Here is a 20918-nt window from a genome sequence, read left to right on the forward strand (position 1 = left end):
GCCATAGGCTATGCTCTTTTATGATTTGCTTGAATTTAGCAATTATTTCTTAAGATAATTAAGCCAACTAATTAATTCATGACTGTATTCCAGCAAGCAGAAAGGAGAAAAGGAGGAAGGAGGACACGTCCACTCCCTTCAAGGACTCTTCCATTTTGATGCTATTGGCCAGGACTGAGCCTGGCCGCTAACCCTGGCCGCAAGGGAGGCTGGGAAATGTAGTCTTTATTTCAGGCACCCATGCCCCCATTTAAAATGAGGAGTTCACTACTAATACTAAGGAAGGGAAAAATGGATCTAGGGTGATAATCGACAGCATCTGCAATGCTGCGTAAAAGTAGCTTCACCTCCCATAATTTTTAAAATATATACATTGCTAAATTTTCTCCCAGAAACGTTGTATGAGTTTATATACCCAACAACAGTATACGAAAATATACATTTACCCCACTCTTGACAATAATAGACACTATTGTTATTTTTCCTATAGGCAAAACTTGCCTTCCCATTATTTTAATTTTGCCTAAGTCAAAATTAACTTTTTTGATTACTAACAATTAATAATTAATACTTTTTACCTATTTACTGACCATTTTTTTTTCTATTTGTTCATGTTCTTTGTTTACCTGCTTTCTCATTGATTGTAAAATTTCAGTCTGTACTAAGGACGTTATCTCATTATCTGTCTTACATTTCACATGTATTTTTTCTAGCATATTTTTATTTTAATTTTGTGGTGGTATTTTCTGTTTAGAAGCTTAAAATTTTTATGCATTCATAAAGGTAAATCTTTTCTTTTAGGATTTCTCCCTTTAGAATTAGGCCTTCCCTACTGAACTCTTTAAAAATAGTCAAGTGCGTGTTCTTTGATACTTTTATTTATTTTTAACATTAAGATCTTTGATCTTTTTAGGATTTATTTTTGTCTATAGCATCAATAGACATCTAGCTTGATATTTTTGTCCAAATGGGTGGTCCCAACACCATTTACTGAATAACGTATCATATCTCTTGCTATTTCAAAATATCACTTTTATTTCTATTAACTTACCGTATGCATATATATGCACATATATAAAATAGTGTGTATATATGTGTTTATATCTAGAAAACATGTATATATATATACTGGCGACTATTTAAATGTTTATTAAATGATTAACAGCATACTGTTAGATTAGGAGCAAGGATTCTAGAAAAAGGCAACTTGGATTTTTATTTTTCCCTTGGCATTCTAACTGTCTGTCCTTGGTCAAGGCACTTAATCTCTCTGTGCTTTGTCTTCATCTGTAAATGGGGATTATAATAGCACCTATTTATAGGACTCTTGAGAGGATTAAGTGCAGTCAATATACACACAGGGTTTGCAACACATGCCACTGTTCTAAGAATGCTCTTTTCTGCTGTCAACCCCTCCATGGTGAGAAACTCTCCTTTCCCTTAGTGTACCTCACATTTGTACACAACTCAAGACTATGACATATGACCTATAGACGGACAGTACTAGTGTCAATCGGTACAGAAAGTATTAGAAATGTGTAATGCCTTTCTTATTCTAAGACAAAAAATGGAAAAATAAAGATTCTAATATTTTCTGCTCATATCTTGTTTTATCTGCCCCTGGGGCTATGCAGACTTGTCCTGGGCGATTTCTTGTCTAGGCAACAGAGCCTGAGTTTTGTTACTGGGGCTGATTCGAGGAGACCTGTATTAACACTTCCATTTTTATTTCTGAGCAGGTTCCTTACCTCTCTGCACCTGTCTCCCAGGATATACTGGAAATGGTTACGGGCCAAATGGATGTGTGCAACTCAGTAATATTTGCCTGAGTCACCCCTGTCTAAACGGACAATGCATCGTGAGTCCTTTATTCTTCCTGAGGACATAGAACACCTGAGAGTAATTTTAGTTTCACTTCTGTGAAATACATTTTCTATGATTCATGAATTTTAAGGTAATGACTCGAGCTTAAGATAAGGGGCTGTCAATAACTTTTAGCTAAAGGTAGGTAGTAACTTTAGTTCCCAGGAAAAATCAATGAATTAATTTTTTCTCAATGATTTACAAAGTGATTAAACAAAACCCACAGTTTGATCCAAACAAATCTGACTTCTTAAACTTAGCAATCACATTTAAATGAATTAATACAAGTTAGGCTTCTGGAAGATGCCCGTGGCTCAACGCCTGCTCCGTACATCACATAGCACCACTTTTCTTTATTATTTGTGTTGATTCGAATTGATTTCCTATCCATTGGTTTATGGCATTTTGTTTCTCTTTCCTTAGGAAACAGTCTCTGGTTATCTTTGTAAGTGTGAAGCAGGTTGGGCAGGTGTCAACTGCACGGAAAACATCAACGAGTGTCTGAGCAACCCCTGTCTGAATGGGGGAACTTGCGTCGATGGTATTAATGCTTTCAGTTGTGAATGCACACGTTTCTGGACTGGATTTCTCTGTCAGATTCCCCAGCAAGGTACGCTTAGCATTTCTTGTACCACAGATGCTCCCAGCTTAGAAGTATCCTCCTTTCATGAGTCCTGCTGCAGATTCTTCCACTGAACCTACTTTCTTGTCCAGTTGCTCAAGAGCTTAGAGCTAAATCTTTCTTGACGGAGAATGGTATAGAGTTCACAAGGTAAATATGTCTCAATTTAAGCCAGAGGAACCGTTTCCTCAAAGGAAAAATTAAATTAGTATTTGCCATTTTCATTAGGTCCATTCTGAAAATAAAGTATGCTAAGGTATTAAGAGTTTTCTAAGGAAAAGTTTTCTCTATAGCAGCCATTTAATTTCCCTGCAATATTATACTTAATCATGTCACTCTCCTACTCCAGAATATACAGTGCTCCCCATTGCCTGTTAAATAAAGACTGGGACTGTTTTTCAATTATCCTCTACAACCAGGCCTCACCCTATCCTTCTAATCTTGTTTTTCATTAGTTGCCTAAGAATACTCCCATTCAAGCCAGACATCTTTGCTTGCCACCTGAGCCCATGTGCCACCACGGATATTTCATCTGTGTTCCTTTATTCGGGATACTGCTTCCCCCAAGCCTCTCCAAATTCCTTCTTAGCTTCCCATCCAAATGTATCTGTCCTCAGGAGTGTTTCACATTCAACTTCCTCCATAAAGCCTCTTCTGACTACTCCACTCCTCACTTATTGCTCCTCGTTCTGAATCAGCACCTTTGTGGAGACTTTACGATGTGTTTAGGACTATGGTAGACGTTGTAGGGAAATAAGGAAGCATAAACATTGTCTCCACACATTAGCTGTTTATCTTCCAGTTGAGGAGACGAGACTAATACAAAATGGCAGAGAAGAGACAAGAGCTAAAGATGAGAACTGAATCGTGTAGGGTCAAGTCAACTATCATAGACATAGAGAGAATGGGAGCCAGAGAAAACACAGAGAGGCAGGAGAAGTTCATGGTGGAGATGAAGAGACGTCAACTGGACTTTGAACAAGTGGTGGGATTTGGGTGAATGTTGAAGGACAAAGGGGTTGGGGAGAAGAAGGAATGGCAGGATTTTTGTCTCCAACTGAGATTTCTCTAACTATTTCCTGAGCAGGGTTAGAGTTGCCTGGCCTCTGCCTTTTTGGAGTCTCTGGAAAGCACACTTCCTCTTCTTTTCCTTTGCAGTGTGCGGAGGGTCCCTCTCAGGCATGAACGGAAGCTTCAGCTATAGGAGCCCTGATGGTGATTACGTTCATGTCATTAATTGCTTCTGGGTTATCCGAACTGAAGAGGGAAAGGTAAATGTAGTATCTCCTGTCCAAATGTACATTTCATTTATATACATGAATATGTAATATGTGTATATATTGCATAAAATACATATAATCATAATTCAACTCACTATCAAGAACTTACCAAATGTCAAGCTTTGGGCTAGACATTTTACATACCTTTCTTTAAACTTAAACTAACCTGTTGAAATAAATAATAGTATCCTCATTTTATAGATGAGATCATGGAAACTAAGAGAAGCTAAGTAATTTGTTTTTTAACACTCCTTAGCTTGTAATTGGACTAGTCAAGTTTGTCTGGCTCCAAAGTCCATGGATGATTCTTTACCCGGGTTGGCTGACTGTAAGCTAGTACTTTGTAAAGTCATGTTATTACTGAGACAGTCATGTTTGAAGATGATCACTCAATAATGTTGATTATTATGCAAAAAGGAGGACTGCAGGGGCTGGCCCAGTGGTGCTGTGGTTAAGTTCGCACATTCTACTTTGGTGGCCTGGGGTTCGCTGGTTCGGATCCCAGGTGCGGACCTACACACCACTTGTCAAGCCATGCTGTGGCAGGCGTCCCACATATAAAGTAGAGGAAGAAGAGCACGGATGTTAGCTCAGGGCCATGCTTCCTCAGCAAAAAGGAGGAGGATTGGTGGCAGATGTTAGCTCAGGGCTAATCTTCCTCAAAAAGAAAAAATCCCAAAAATGAGAACTGCAATTAAAATGATTTTCTTATTAATGTCTTCTCTGTGCCATTGCATGTGCGAATGTGGTATGCTAATTGCTTTGTATACATTATATTATTGTGTTTTAACTCTCATAACCTTAAAGATAAGAATTATTATCCTCATCTTACATGTGAGGAAATGGAGCCTACAGCAGCTGAGAAATTTGTCCAAGGGCACATGGTCTGTAAGTGGCATTCAGTGACTTCAACCCAGGCCATTCGACTCCAATGACGTTGAACCACTGCATGGACAGTTTGAATTAAGATCTAAGCCCAAAGTTTCTAGTGCTTTCATCCCTAACATTAATGACTCAGACTTTTCCAAATATTTATTTCTCAACCAATTCTTGCACTCATTAAAATAAAATTGTATGTCTGAATAGATAAGGTTTTCCCTTAGAATCCTATTAACTTTTTCCAGCAAACTAGTGTTACAGAGGTCATTGTTTCAGGTCAGAAAACATTTTTTTCTCTTGAGGAGAGAGGACTCTTTGGGGCCTCGTAACCCTACAATAGAGTAAACTCCAAAATCAGTTTGCCAGTGGGTATGTTATGTGAATTTCCTTCCTTCCATTTAGTTTTCATGAATTCTATTTCCTGACATTGAAAACATTTTTCTTTCAAGAAAAAATTGTTTTGGGAAAAACTTTTAATACTTTTATCAACCTGTAAAAAAATTCACGTTGTTTTTCTTGATTATTGTGATTTTTAATCTTCTTATCTCCATCACAATTTACATAATATAGGAGAAATTATATAGAAATCAGGATAGTTCAGTTCATGAACATTTGTTTGATTTTCATTGAAATTGCTTCAAGGGCAAAAATGATGTAATGTTGGGTAACAGATCTTAAAAATACCCTAGCATAGAATTTCAAAAATATCCTGATATCCTTTTTCATTAGCCAAATGCTGTTGTGGTTTTAGATCGTAATGGAAACTAAATTCAAGAGCCTCCTTTTGGTAGTTTGGCTATTTTAAATGGGGTTCTCGGTACAAAATCTTTTCTATTTTGTCAATTACAAAACTATATTTAAGTCTGTACATTCTAACATTTCGACTTGGAGACACATTTTTCTGTTTATTTTTCTCTTCTTGTATGCTCAGAACTCTTCATATTACTTCCACCATTCTCTGCTCTTGATACTACTCATTTCTTAGTGATATCCAACCATGGAAGATTTGCACACTTTACACATGCCTATGCCATGCTCACTCAGTCTACACCTGAGGTTGTCAATCTGGGTTGGGCATCAGTATCTTGTTGAGAGGTTCAGAGACCTCTAAGAAATCAGCATGTCTGGGGGTTGGTGATGAACACCTCAGTGTGTGCTATTTGCTACCGGTTATTCAGGTGACCAGAGGATAAATTCATGTCAATGGTAATTTAGTCAGTTAAATTTAATTCAGGGTAGAGTTTTCAAGTGTCCAATGTATTTTGCTGATTTGGAAGCATTGTCAGCTATACATTTGAAGTTCCTTTGTTTAAAAGACTTGACAGTTTAATGACATCTAGGTAAATCTGTTTCATTAACCCATTGGAGAACAACTCACTGGGTATAGAGTTTCAGTTGAGCTAGATGACTAAGTCCTAGAGAGCTGCTGTACAGCATAGAGCCTACAGTTAACAATACAGTTTTGTGTGCTTCAAAATTTGTTAAGAGGGTAGACTTCGTATTGTGATGTTACCACACACAGGAAAAGCGGAGACACAAAGAAACTCTGGGAAGTGTTGGATATGTCTGTTATGTTGATTGTGGCAATGGCATCACAACTGTTTGCATTTGTCCAAACCCATCAAATTGTATGCGTTAAATATGTGCACTTCTTTGTATATCAATTGTACCTCAATAAAGCTGTTACAAGTCTATCCCATTAAGATTTTTGATATATTTGATATTAGCTGAAGTTAGGTCTAAGCAATTTTTAACACAAGTCACTTAATATGTAGAATTGTCATATGTATTTGTGGATAATTGGAAATCATAAACGTATTTCTTCAAAGTGACTCCATATGAATGCTTCCTAATTAGTGGGAGAAATAGTTTAGAATTAACACGGAAATGAGAAGTAATATATTGTGACCTTTATGTTTTTAGGTACTGCGTATCACTTTCACTTTTTTCCAGTTAGAATCAGTGAGTAATTGTCCACATGAGTTCCTTCAGATTCATGATGGAGATTCCTCAGCAGCATTTCAGCTTGGAAGGTTCTGTGGCTCCAGACCCCCTAATGAACTCCTCAGTAGTGACAATGCTCTCTATTTTCATTTCTATTCTGAACATTTAAGAAATGAGAGAGGCTTCACGATAAGATGGGAAACCCAGCAACCAGGTAAGTGTAAACACGGAGAGAAATAAGGCAAAATCTTGAGGTTATTAAATTTTCTTGATCAATATTAGACCTTTGGATACATTAGCTGTTTTGAGATCCCGTGATATGTAATATTTTTATAATTCGTTTAAAATCAAATAAATCTAAAATTAATTGGAATTTCACTTTCAGAGATAAGATAATAAATAATAATGTGATAATAATAAATAAATAAATAATAAAATATAAGCTCTACTAGTAAATTACTGCAGGTTTGTTATTGAGGACATTGTCCACTCCACTTAGTATTCTTTATCTTAATGACTATTAGACAATTTCCAGATTCTTTTAATTGTTATTTTGGTTTTTGTGCTGTATTTTTAAAAATTTTTTACTATGGAAATTTTAAACGTATAAAAAAGTCGAGAGAACCGTAAACCAAACACTCAGTTCATCCATCAATACATCTGTGGATCTATTTGTGGAACTTCTCGTCTTTTCTATTGTTCTGTTTATCTGTCCTTGCCACATTGGCTTAACTACCAGAGCTTGAAATCTGGTAGCATAAATCCTCTAATTTTGTTCTTTTGAAATATGGTAGATCTTTTACATTTCCATATAAATTTTAGAATAAACTTGTAAATTTTCCCCAACAGCCTGCTGGGATTTTGTTTGCATTGTATTGAATCTATAATCAACTTGGGAAGAGGTGGCTTCTTAAAAATATTGACCCTGCCAATCCATGAACATCTCTCTATTTATTTAGCTCTGTTTTAATTCATCTTACCAATGGTTTAGAGATTTCTACGTTTAATTATTTCACATCTTTTGTTAGTTTTTCTAGATGTTTATATCTATGCTATGTTAAATGATATTATTTTTCTAAAATTTCATTTTCCGTTTGTTGTTAGTATGTAGATATCTGATGTATTTACAAAAATATTTGATTGTGAATCCAGCCACATTGCTAAATTCATTCATCAATTCTTATAGGTTTGTTTTGGGTTTTTTTGGTAGATTCTTCTGGATATCTCTACATACACAATTATGTTATTTGTGAATAAAGGCGTTGTTTCTTCCTCCTTTCCAATCTTTCTGTTATTTTTTTCCCCTGACTTATTTATTGCCTTAGCTAGGACATCCAATACAATGTTGAATAAACATAGTGGAGTGGACGTCTTTGTCTTGTTGCCAACCTCATGGACTAGTATTCAATATTTCACCACTGAATATGATGTTTTATTTTTTAATTTTTTAAATATTTATTTATTTATTTTTCTTTGAGGAAGATTAGCTCTGAGCTAACAGCCGCTGCCAATCCTCTTCTTTTTGCCGAGGAGGATTGGCCCTGAGCTAACATCTGTGCCCATCTTCCTCTATTTTATATGTGGGACACTTGCCACAGCATGGCTTAATAAGCGTGTGTAGGTCGGCGCCCAGGATCTGAATCAGCAAATATTTTAGCTGTAAGTTTTCGTAGATAACTTTTATCAGATTAAGGAAGTCCTCTACTATCCTAATTACTATTGCTGTATAACAAATTTAGTGTTGTGGAACACTAATCATCTTATTTTGTTTCTGATTTTATGGACCGAGAATTTGGAAAGGGCCCAGCATGACAATTATCATTTGATCTGTTAAATAGTTACAATCAGATGTTGGCTGGGACCGTAGTCATCTAAAGGCTCAACTGGGCTGGAAATCCAAGATGACTCACTCATATAGCCAACAATTGATGCTGGCTTTTGGATGATAGTTCAACCAGGCTGTTGACTTGAGTGCCTACATGTTGTCCCTCTCCTATGGCAGTCTTAGGATAGCAGAACTTCTTCATGGCAACCGACTTCTCTCAGAGCAAGCATTACAGCCAGGCAGGTGCTGTGTGGCTTTTGTTGACCTATCCTTGGAAGTTATGTTGTGTTATTTCTGCCATATTTTTAATTGGTTGAAACAATCATAAGCCCACCCAGATTCAAGAGGAGGAGACATAGACCCCACCTCTTGGTGGGAAACATATCAAAGAATTTATGAACATTTTTAAACCACCACACCTTTTATTCCTAGCTTGCCAAGATTTTTATTTTTTATCATGAATGGATGTTGAACTATATTAAATACTTTTTATAAATCTGTTGAGATGATCATATCGTTTCTCTCCTTTGCTTCTGTCATTGTTTCTCTCCCCTCTCCTTGTAGGACTTGAGTGACACATTCTTTAGAGGGTTTACCGTGTTTCATGGCTTTCATATTCTCGTTAGGTCTCTACAGTCTTCTCTTGTGCACATGCAGCTTCATATTCAGCTAAGGGCGTAAGGAAACTTCCGTAAATTTGGGGGTGCTATTTTCATTCAACTGCCTTCTGTATAGTACCCTGCTCCAAAATCCCAGCCACTCTAGTCACCCTGAATTCTGAGTTTTGTTTCTTTCACCCAGCAAGAGTATAGCTGCTGCTTGGGCTCTACTGCCCTGACCCCCAGTTTGGGAAATGTACGTGGGGAGAATTCCGAGGTGAACATGGGACTTACCACATGTGTTTCCCTTCTCTCAAGATCACAGTGTTTTGCTATTTACTGCTCAATGCCTGGAAACAACAAAACTAAAACAAACAATAATTCCTTCCTATTACCATATATTAATCATTGTTCACATTTATTTGTTAAAGAAACTGAGAGTATCTCACATTCTGGATTTTGCTGTTCGTATCCCGTGTGCCATTTATCATGTCTTACACTGGTAGTTAGATCAAGAGCTTTGATCAGATTCAAGTGTTTGGCTTTTTTGGCAAAAATAATCACATGAGGAGGTACATGATGTCTGCTCATCTCTCTACTATGACTGTAACATTGAGCGGAGTGTTTCAATCTTCTCAGTTTGATCTTCCCATGAAAAAGCTTCTCATCATTTCTTATGGCTGAGTAGTATTCCATTATGTATATATACCATATCTTGAAAAAGCTTCTCTTTTGTACTCCCCCCAATGGTTTTAGCAACCCTTAGCTTCTTTGTTTAAGTTAGTTTTTCATTGGGGCTTATGAAATGATGGTAGTTTATTTTGTCACTTCTTTATTTGTTATCTGGAGTTCTTCAGTGGAGTAGAACTTTCCCATATCAACTATTTGGTTACTCTCACATATAGATCTTATAGGAAAAGGAGAATAAATACTTGATCCTTTCCCTTTTTTTCCAGTATTCAGATTAATGATTGGTTCTCTAGCTTTTTCCAAAATGATCAATTAGCTATTATTCCTCTTGATTTTGTTTTTGATGTCTATGAAGTCATATTTTATCATATTTGATATATTTTAATCTGTTCTAGAATTTTTTTTATGTTAAATTGTTCCATATATGCTGAGTGGTGAAATTCTCAAATTAGTTTCTGAGCCTCTTTGACCCAACTACAGTTACCTTTGAAAGCTTCCTTGCTTTCTGCTCTGAGAGACGTTCCAGTCTCTTATACATCTACTGTCTCAAGACTGGAATCAATTATTTCTCTAAAGGTTGTGACTAATTTAATGGGAAATGGTACTCAGATCCCACAATCTGGGTGCTAGGAGTGGCTATTGCTACTAGATCAGTCAAAGAATCTAAATCTTTTGATGGAAAAAACTAGAAAATATTTTATTATTTTTAAAGAAAAAATATACCATATATTCTTGTGATCTTTCACTATATTGGCATGTTGAATTACAGGCTTTTTAATTTTGTATTTGTACCTCTTTTCTTTTACACTAAAAATCTTGATTACCTATGTACTTAATCCTGCTGTACAAATTTTCAAAATAATAATATTTTGTTGCTACTAATATTGTTACTAATAGTATGATAACTTAAAACCATTTAATGTTTCTTGGATGTTCTTTTTGTACTGAAGATATATTTATCTTGGGCTGTATAGTCAAATTAAAGTGTTTTAAAGTCTCAGAATATTTCTACTCGTTGTTAAGCTATTAGATCAACATGGTTATTTCATTTTGCTTGTGATTTGAAAGAATTTTTTCATTTTTATTGAATTTTCCTTTATAATATTATAAAACACATTCATACTTACAAAATGAAATCAAAATGCACAGTTGGTTTAGAGAAGTCCAGCTTCCATCCTTCTCACCTCCACCTTGTTCCTTTCTTCTTCCATAGGTAACAATTTTTATTAGTTTTAGATTTATCCTTCCATTTTAAAAATATAAACAAATAATCACATATAACCATATTTTTCCCTCTCTTAGATAAAAGGTAGCAAACAATAGACACTGGTTTGTTGTTTGCTTTTTCACTTTATATATCCTGGAAATTACTCGTAACTAGAGCATGGTGTGCCATTATGTCGCTGTGTCATTGTCCATTCAATCAGTAGTCTACGGATATTTGGCTTGTTTGCAGTCTTTTGGAATTCCCAATCGTATTGCAACAAAGTGCCTTGTGAATTTGTCTTACTACATTTTTGCCAATGTATCTTTGGAAAAGATTTCTAAAAATAAGATTGCTTGGTCAAAAAAATAAATGCCTGAGTTTTGGCTTGATATTGCCACAATTTCTTCTGTAGAAGTTGTACCATTTTGCATTCTCATCAGCAAAGTATAAGAGCACCTGTTTCCACACAGCCTCACCAGTAACTTGTTTTCAAAATTCTGGATTTTTCTCATTCTGAGAGGTGAGAAATGGTGTCTCACTGAAATTTGTATTTGTATCTCCCTTATTATGAGTGAGATTGAACATCTTTTCATATAAATAAAGGGTATTTGAATTTTTTTCAATGCACTCTGTTTCTATTCTTCTTAGAAGCTTTCGCATATTAGGTATATTAACTCTTTGTATTACACATTGCATTTTTCTCAGTTTATCTTTAACATTTTACTTTGCTTATGGTGTTTTAATTTTTGGGGGACATTTTAATTCATTTACCAATATGATAACTTTTTAAGTAGTAAGTTTTAGAAAATTTCTCTTCCTCTGAGCAGTTTAGATGTTTTCTCATTAGGGACAGTGAGAATTGTAACTAATTTGTTTCACTTTTTGCCTTGGCAGCAAACTTTTTGTTTGAATAACCTGCGTAGCTGTGTAAATATCATATCTTACGTATCTGAAATATCACCTTGTTTAATTTTTTTCTTTAATTTGTATTTACTGCAGCCTAGATTTTTCTTTAGTATTTCTAGTTTTCCATCTTATAAGCCATGACAGATTCTTTGTTAAATAAATGTGGGTATTAATAAAGAAAAGATTCTTGCAGTCACTGACATACAACTTTAGGGGCTGGTGGTGTGCAATGGAGGTGGTAGTGGAGAGGTTGGGGAAAGCCTGGCCCGGTCCCTCACGTACCCCACTCCCGGGCAGGTGGCTCAACCACCATAGATCTTTGAGTTTCCTCATTTATAAAATGAATGGTTTAACTATATCATAGTGTTAAGAAACCGTCTCAAATGAAAGTTATGTAGCGATTAACTTTTCTAATGTATAAATGACCTGGTTTGTTGAAAGACCTAGGGGCTGACAGAAGTTCCAGAATTTTTTGAGATAATATACAGAAATTAATCTCTCTGAAAGTGAAAAAAATGACTATCATCCCGTTAGTCATCCCTCGGACAGTTCAGCACCGTATTTTGAATCACATCTCTATGTGACGCCTGATAAGCACAGAGCTCAATGCGTGGTGATTCATTTATTTATCAACTGGTACTCCTTGATTTATAATTTTATCAAATCGGAAAGCTGAAAGTCTTGTTTAATTTATGAGAGTGTCCCAAACTGCACATAGTTATTTAAATGAAGCTTGTCTTCTTACAGTAAAGGCTGTAATAATTCTACATAAACTATAACTTGTGTACAAAGGTAAATTTATTTTTTCCTCTTATTTTAGAGTGTGGAGGTGTACTGACTGGTACTTACGGTTCTCTTACGTCTCCGGGATATCCTGGAAACTATCCCCCCGGAAGAGATTGTGTCTGGAAAGTTATAACCAGTCCTGACCTCCTGATAACATTTACTTTTGGGACCCTGAGTCTGGAGCACCATGAAGATTGCAGCAAAGATTATCTTGAGGTATACAATTGTATTCAGATAGAACTTACCCCAAAATGATTAGGACTCAGGGAACTATGGTTGGTGATGCACAAAGATGACCACAATTTTTTAGCACATGTTGCATGTATTCTTCAATGGGCAGCCAGTGTCTAAGCCTCTCTGTCTTCCTGTTCTTAATCATGCCAGCTCTTGCTTCTTCTGGGTTCCATTTGAATCTGGGAAACAGACTGCCTTGCCTTCCCCTGTCATTTCCTGTCAGCCTAGTCCCCTACCATGGGAATAGTGGAATTAATGAAATAAACAGTCAATAACAGCTATCTTCTCCAATGCAGATTCAAACCTTCAGTTCTCTGGGGTAAATTAATAAGGTGTTTCACAAGTTGCCTTATAGTGTTCCATGAAGAAAAATAACTTAATAGTGATTGTGTTGAAATGGATTGCTGAAGGGTGAGGCTCCCTGGAATATATTGATAATAATCACTGGGAGGAGAGGAGTCAACCTGTGTCCCTTCTACTTACCATTAGTAAAAGATCAAAGTATGGAAGAGGAAAAAAGGCTGTATATTTAATACCATAAGCATATAGGTATACCACGTTGTGCTCCGTTTGTAGACTGAAAAAATCATTGAGAAGATTGAGTTCTTATGTTGCTCCTGTCTTATCACCATAAATCTCAGTACACCTTGCAGTAGTGATAAAAGACAATATGCTTTTCCAAGTCCATTAGGGAAGAACACAGTCCTGTGGAATTATTCGTAAAGGATGAGGGTGCGGCTGTCAAACAGGGACTTCACAAGTTAAAGTCATTAGTAATTAAGCACTTGTAATGGACTTGAAACCTTTGGGAACGACTGAAGATCTACCTCTCCCTGGAAAATTTTGGCAGGAAAATTTTTTACATGTTGACATTAAAGTGAATTTTCTTGAAATTAATTTCAATAAATTCCATCAAATTAAAATTAGAGGCATTTTTTTCATTTCTACAGATTAGTTCCGGCCTACACGTATAATAGAAAGTATCAATCATTCTGATAATACTGAAATGCCTCTCATTTCTCAACAATATTTCAGGGACTAGCTCAATATAGGAATAAAGTAATGCTGCCTTAAAGTTTTGCTGCCAATAGAAAAACTAATTTGAGTAGACAACGTTGGTCATATTAAAATATCATTTAGTTCCTTGATGGCTTGGTGTTCTATATAGCACAGAATTCACGGTTACAACAGAATTATGACGAGGTTGCATGATTATTTAACAGATTAGAAGTGAACAACTAAAGAGAATTTCTAAGGTCATATCATCATTATTTCAGTACTTAGTTACTATTAAAGTTGCACTTTTTAAAATCATTAAACTGTCTTTATGTTGCATCTAACCTGACTTCACCTCATTTTTCACCTCTGATCCTCTGAATACCTAGACCAAGTTGTGAATCAGTTGGCATTGCTGGCATTCCTTCTTCTTCTCTCTTTGCATATATTCATTTTCTTCTCCTGGATCACTAGGAATTCATTATTTCAAAACAAACATCTTGCGGGGTAGGGGAGGGGGAAACTTGGAAAGAAAACATTGAGAAAAATTCATGAGAAACATTCAAAGCATACATTTAGCCTGGGAATCACAACTCAGACAGAGGATAAGGCATCAGGGATGATGGGAGAAGGCGGTTCCCTTTACTGAACCCCAAATGTGTGTTAGATGTGGACGTGATACGAAAACCTCCCAGAGCCACACTTTTAAATGATGAGTTTTCTGAAGTTAATGTTCAAAAGGAACTGAGTTTGTTAAAATCTGACCACTTCGAGCTTAATGGTTCATTCTTTTGTTTTAGATTCGAGATGGTCCTTTGTATCAGGACCCCGTTCTTGGGAAATTCTGCACCACATTCTCTGTCCCACCACTGCAGACCACAGGGCCCTTTGCCAGAGTTCATTTCCATTCTGACAACCAGATTAATGACCAAGGCTTTCATATCACCTACTTAACATCGCCTTGTAAGTAACTTGATAATTGAGAGCTGAATATGGATGTGAAGGGTAGTGCCATGCTTATAGCTGTTTTACATTTTAATGTGAGGCTGCAGATGATTGACTGACTTAGACTAATAACATGTCTTTATAAATGTTTCTCTCATGGCTCCAGATTTTTTCTCTATCTTCCCAATGTTCTATTATTAATGCTACAATACCCCTTGATCCCTAAATTATGCTATGGTAGATATGTGTGATGCATCTAAAAGTAAATAATTCAGACATCAGTTCCCTAGTGATTATCCAATGTTTTGTTGTGAGAGATGTTGTTCATGAGAGAAATGCAATCTATCTTGAGATATATCAGATTTTACAGCTATTATGCCTTTAACTTGCACTGATACTTTAAAACAAACTAACAAAAAACAATGAAATGCTCCATAATTTTTATGTTAGGCCTGTAAAGGATTTTTTTCTTAACATTACATCATCGTGTCATGATGAGAATTAACAGGAAAAACACCTTTTATGTCTCGATATCATGAAGAATAACAATGAACATCTTTTCGCTGGTCCCCTTTCTCCAGTTACTTTGGCTTCTGGCTGAATCCGCAGCTGACCTTCTGTCATTTGTGTAGTCCACACCTGTTTTCTGTGCATATCAACTGTCCCCTGACCACATCTTGCGATTCTGTATTCATTAGTCCTTTAATCTGATTCATTTTTCTAGTTATATATTTTATTTTATGTGCATTTTATGAACTGCCTCGAATCTTTTTGGACTGAAGGAGAGCATACGTGTCTTTAAAAAGCAATTTATAGGAGAGGATGTTAGATTGGAAGTTAGATCACACACCTCTACATCTATTCCTTTAGTCACTACGTGGATGTCCCACAAATACGCATCAAACTGAAAATCTTATAATTAGAGGTACAATCCTATACGGGGTGAATAAAGTGGGTGTATGATTGTGTCTGTGTGTGTATGCGGGTGTGAGTGAATTTTTAAAAACTGTGTTTAATGCCTGGGAGCCAGAGGAATGGCCATCCACTTGACCTTTGCCTTCTCTTCCCTGTTCTCTTTAGCGGATCTGCCTTGTGGAGGGAACTACACAGATGCAGAGGGTCTTCTCTCTGCTGACTTGTCTGGACCTTTCACTCGCAACAGACAATGCGTCTATATTATAAAGCAGCCCCTGGGAGAACAAATACAGGTCAACTTCACTCATGTGGAGCTGGAAGGCCAGAGTGGCTGTTCTCAGAGTTACATTGAGGTAACTTTTACTACTCAGTGGCCCTTAGATGATGTTTATCAACATTTTTATACTCTGTAGAGCAGTGGTCTTCAAATGGTTGTTGTGCCAGAAGCATCCAGATCACCTCGATGATTTGGATGTTAGAAATGCAATTCTGTACCCTACCCCACACCTGCTGAATCAGAACCTCTAGGAGTAGGCTCGGCAATTAGTGTTTTAACAGACTCCCCTCTCCCCAGGTGATCCTGATGCAAGCTAGAGTCTGAGAACAACTGTTCCAAAGAGTAGGAGAGAATTTGCCAAAAAATAGATCTACAGATGGTGGAACAGGAGATTGTTCATGGAACAGCAAAGGACGAAAATGAAAGCTGAGACTAGAAGCTCGTAATAATGCTAGATTACAAGCTATGAAACTGAGCCCTAATCATCAAGGAGAATGGAAATACGTAGGACTAGTAGGATTGACTAATAGGATATGGATTTCCGAGCTTGTCCTGGACAATTTTATTTGTGAGGGAACTCAACCTAGAGAAGTAAAAGGATTTGCCCAGGTGAGCTAGCTAGTCAGTGGCAGAGAGTTAAGTTAAAGCACTGGATAATTCTTGTTTTAGAGTTTAGGTTTTTTTTCCTTCATTGGTTCTGCTTGCTCAACTTCAGAAAACTTCAACTCTGATTTAAGTGTGTGTAATGGTTGTAATAAGAATATCTGAAACAAAAAAGCCACTTTTGTTTGCCTGGTCTGGTATTATTTTTGCTTAGTGATTAGCCAAGCCACAAATTAAAGTGTTGAGCAAGAGAAACAAAACCCTTTTTGTGGGGCGCAATCATTGTATATAAACTCAGAGAGGCATTGTCAATTTTGTTTGCTCATGTAAATTAGACCAATTTGTTTTTCCAGGAAAAACCTATGTAGCCTTTTGCCCTCTTCCCTCTGTCGCATGTGGAGAGAGTAAGCATAAAATTTTAGCATAAGATCTGGACTTAGCTGAAAAATGAAGAAAGGCATTGACCATGGCACCACAGCAAAATCTTTTTTAATCCATATCTCAGATGGTGAGGTGAATGTGTATATTCACTCAGTTTGTGTTTCCTAAAGTCTCTTATAAAATACGTCAGTTTTACACTATGCAGCAATATTAGATATTTTTATGTAAATAAAAATTAAATTTCCAACATCTGTATTTTTACTTTGAGAATAGTAAAAATAGCTCACACATAGAGAGTGTTTACTGTGTAGTGAGGGTGCTAGTCTAAGACTTTAAAATCCGATAATAAATGCATAGGATGCTTACTGTCTCCTCATAGCCTGTTGGGATAGAGTACCTGCTTTACATAAGGTAACTCATTGAACCTTCACCCCAACCATTATTATTCCTATTTCAATATTAGGAAACTGGAGCCCAGAGAAATTGTCACTTGCCGTGGTTACTTGCCTGGGGACCGGTGGAGCTGGGAACTGAATGTAGTAGTTCCAGTTCTACTGTTCTCTGATAAGAACAGAAATGCAATAGTGTAGCTACGACGACCAGAGCTGGCTCACCTTCCCTAAAGAGGAAGCTCTCGTGAATTTCCCAATTCCATACCTGGCTTCCTGGTCACAGGACTGTAACATGGAACCGGGCATGATACTCTTCTCAGATAGGCAAAAACGTAACTTTAATTTTCAGGGAAATCTGAGTACCTTTCTAACGGATTCTTTATGGTGGCTCTAATGCCCATCAGAGCATCTGGAATGACCTGTCCTCTGTGGCTTTGCAGTACACGCTAATTGAACTTCAATAAAGAGTTACGTGAACTCTGCTGAATTGTTCTGAAAAATTATCAGAAAAAAAAATTCATAAAACTAGCATTGAAAGATTTAACTTTGAAAAACAGAATGGCAGAATATTTTGTAGCCAGAATGGGATTAGAGTCAATTCATGTAAGTTCTCATTCTAGTTCAGTCATTTGGTGACTATATAATCTTGGGCAATTCTTTATCTGATGCTTCAGTTCCTACTTCCAAAAGATGCCTTACCTATTCCTCCAACCTTTGCAATGATAAATCAAGGAAATGAATCATAAAAAAAAAACTTGAAGAATTAAAAACATTCTATAAATGCAAGGTTTTCCCAGGCTAACTCCTGCTTTGAACTTATCAGTTCAGAGATAGACGATGAGACCCCTTCATGGCTGGCCATTGAAGTATCAACATTCTGATGTGCACATACACCCACAGAGTCTTTATCAAATTTCCCTCCATGGAAAAAACAGACTTCCCTGTTATATCTTTGACGATCCTAAAGGAATACAACCAATTGCTTTGTAGAATTTTAGCACCAGCAGTGGCCTCAGAGGTCATCTAATCTAGATCCTTAATTCTACAAATGAGGAAATTGAGGTCACAAAGGTCAAACTCAGAATAGGATTTAGATGTACCTACATAGGATTCTAGATAGATGTATATTGATCAGATTAACGTTCTTGCCATTAAATCATATCTATCTATTGGGAAAATTTATGAAGTAAGCCCATGTTTTAAAAATTACACTTACTTTTTATGTCCTTTAGACAGTGGGCATGAAAGAAAGTGATACTGGAATCAAATTCAAATGACATTGTTATGACTCAATATATTACTCCCCAAAATGGTGGTTTCATTTTTAAAAGGTATACCTAAAAAGTGAAATGTTTAGACAAAGGAATAAAAAAAAATAACCCAGTGATAATATTTCAGATACATTAATGTTTTGGAGGGGAGATGACTTTGCCATTTACTGACTCAATTTATAAGAGAAGACAACCCAAAATTTTGGAAAGAGTGAACAGAGAGGGAATTCTAAAGAGATGTGGGAGAATGACAATAGGGAATTTTCTTTTGAGTGGGAATGGCTGCACTCCTAGGAATCCCCGATCTCTTCATTATGTGGGTCCGGATGCCTTGTTGCCGTGTGAATATATCCTTTAAATGAAGATTAAGATACCATTGCCTGATGGATCTCTTTTATGTACAGTGTGGTTTTGAAAGAGAGCTCCGTAGACATTTATTTGAGAATAAATTTTAACTACAAAAGATAATAAATGTGGTATTGCCCAGAACCAGTGTAGCATATCTTTATTTTCCTTTTTTTTTTTTAACGGGAAGCATACATTTATATATTAATTCTTAGATTTATAGATCTCTCTCAACTAAACTTTCTATTTCTACAAACACACGTTGCCCATGGGTGATGTGATGTGACTGGTAGCAAAAGAATGAGTATAGCAAGAACAGATCAACTGTTAGTTCATCTGTTTTTTTCTGAGAGAGCTTTTAAATTCTATAGAAAAGTTGAATGAATGTGACAGAAGCTTCTTTTCAGAATAAAAAGCAGCACCTCTCATTAATATTTCATAAGTGATTTAAGCCTTCTCGACTCTGAGTGAAGGACACATAAGCTAGTAATGAAAGTTTAATTTTTAATCCCAGAGAATGCAAGTAGTAGGCTGAATAATTATTTCAGAAGCCTTTGTAATGCTAAGGCCAGAGCTCGAAATGGGATGTGGAAGGAAATGAATAGAACTGTTCACCCCACCAAATCTCCTTGACCGGCTCCGAATCCTCTGTGTCCTCTCTCCCCCAGCCTTTGGGGCAGTGGAAAGCCAACACTATGAGACTGATAAGCGGAGGGGAAGGAGTAGTGCCTTCTGGGGAAACAGGAGGGCTGGTGGGGAAGCTGTTCCTTCTCAGAAGTGGAAAGCAAACAAAAATCAATGGCATAGGAAAACTGAAGACTATAATTAATAAGAGGGAGAAGTAAGTTACATTAAATTTGGTTTCTGAAATCTAGGGAATGTATACCTATTCTATAAGTGTCATGGAATGACAAATTAATCATATTTTAGACCTCTTACCAATCCCAGTAAATTCACAAAGCAGAAATTGTACACATATCTCTTTACAATGCAGTGCAACTAGAAATTATTGAAGAAAAAGTTTAAAATGCCCAACCACTTGGAAACCTATAAACTCTCTCCTACGTAATTACTGGATTAAGGAAGGAAATAGAGAATGAAATGAAAGACAATGTAAAAAATCACAAAGAGAAAATGAGGTATATCAAAACGCGGGATACCTGATGAAACTCAAATTCCAGATAAAATCTTTAAGATTTTAAAGAAAGAACCAAAAAATTGGGAGAGTGGGAGAATACAATAAGCTGGAACCCTGAAGATCTGGGTTCCCTCTGGAACTTTTATCATTTCCTCCCTTTCTCCCTCCCTGTATTCCCCACCCCCACCACTCCCAGCTGGCCCTGCCCAGCATTCCCACTTCTCCACATGTCTTTAGATGAATTCAAATTCACAAAGGACTTCCTTTTGCTCTGTATTAGGCATTGAAGCTATTCAGCTCCAGCCTGGGATAGGGCTTTGACTTTTGGTCTGACTGCGCCTACTTCTTACCCCAAGGGGACATGCTGGTCAGAGTCTCATGGCTGTGATTCACACAGTAATTCTTAAAGGTATAAACCCCAATCGCAGAGAAGGAATAAGACCTGTGACAATTGAAGCTGGAATGTAACAGCAGCGAGCAAATGCACCACAGTAGGCTGAGGCATATTGTTTTCCAGTTAAGCGCATGTTGAAATTAATTTTAGTTCAGAGAAATAGTTCTCCAGAGATGGCAGAAAACAAAGGAAATGGGGAGCTGCTCAATAGTTTGCACTCTTTAGCATATTGGCTTTGGGGTTTGGCAGAGACTAGAAACATTTGGTTAGTTTCTTAGCTCTGTTGTGCTCAATACAGTTTTTGCACAATTACTTGGCCATCCTGGTGCTTTGTAATGAAGTGATAAAATATACCATTGCTCAGGTGAAATTATTCTATAGGTTGGCATAGTGGGAGCCAGGAAAAAGACTGAGACAGTAGAAGCA

The 20918-nt window shown here is 36.7% G+C and overlaps 1 protein-coding gene across 2 annotated transcripts in view; it reads left to right on the plus strand.

Annotated features, from left to right (window-relative positions):
* CUBN (cubilin) overlaps window positions 1–20918 on the plus strand; it is a 256044-nt gene that overhangs the window by 18493 nt on the left and 216633 nt on the right. For both annotated transcript variants that reach the window (XM_070600806.1, XM_008510973.2), the window contains 7 exons: window positions 1740–1858; window positions 2287–2473; window positions 3644–3756; window positions 6568–6802; window positions 12636–12817; window positions 14632–14794; window positions 15857–16044. In XM_070600806.1, coding sequence (XP_070456907.1) covers window positions 1740–1858; window positions 2287–2473; window positions 3644–3756; window positions 6568–6802; window positions 12636–12817; window positions 14632–14794; window positions 15857–16044 — 1187 coding nt within the window. The remainder of the gene's footprint in view (window positions 1–1739; window positions 1859–2286; window positions 2474–3643; window positions 3757–6567; window positions 6803–12635; window positions 12818–14631; window positions 14795–15856; window positions 16045–20918) is intronic.

This window comes from Equus przewalskii, chromosome 30 (genome assembly GCF_037783145.1).
Source record: "Equus przewalskii isolate Varuska chromosome 30, EquPr2, whole genome shotgun sequence".
Lineage (NCBI taxonomy): Eukaryota > Metazoa > Chordata > Mammalia > Perissodactyla > Equidae > Equus > Equus przewalskii.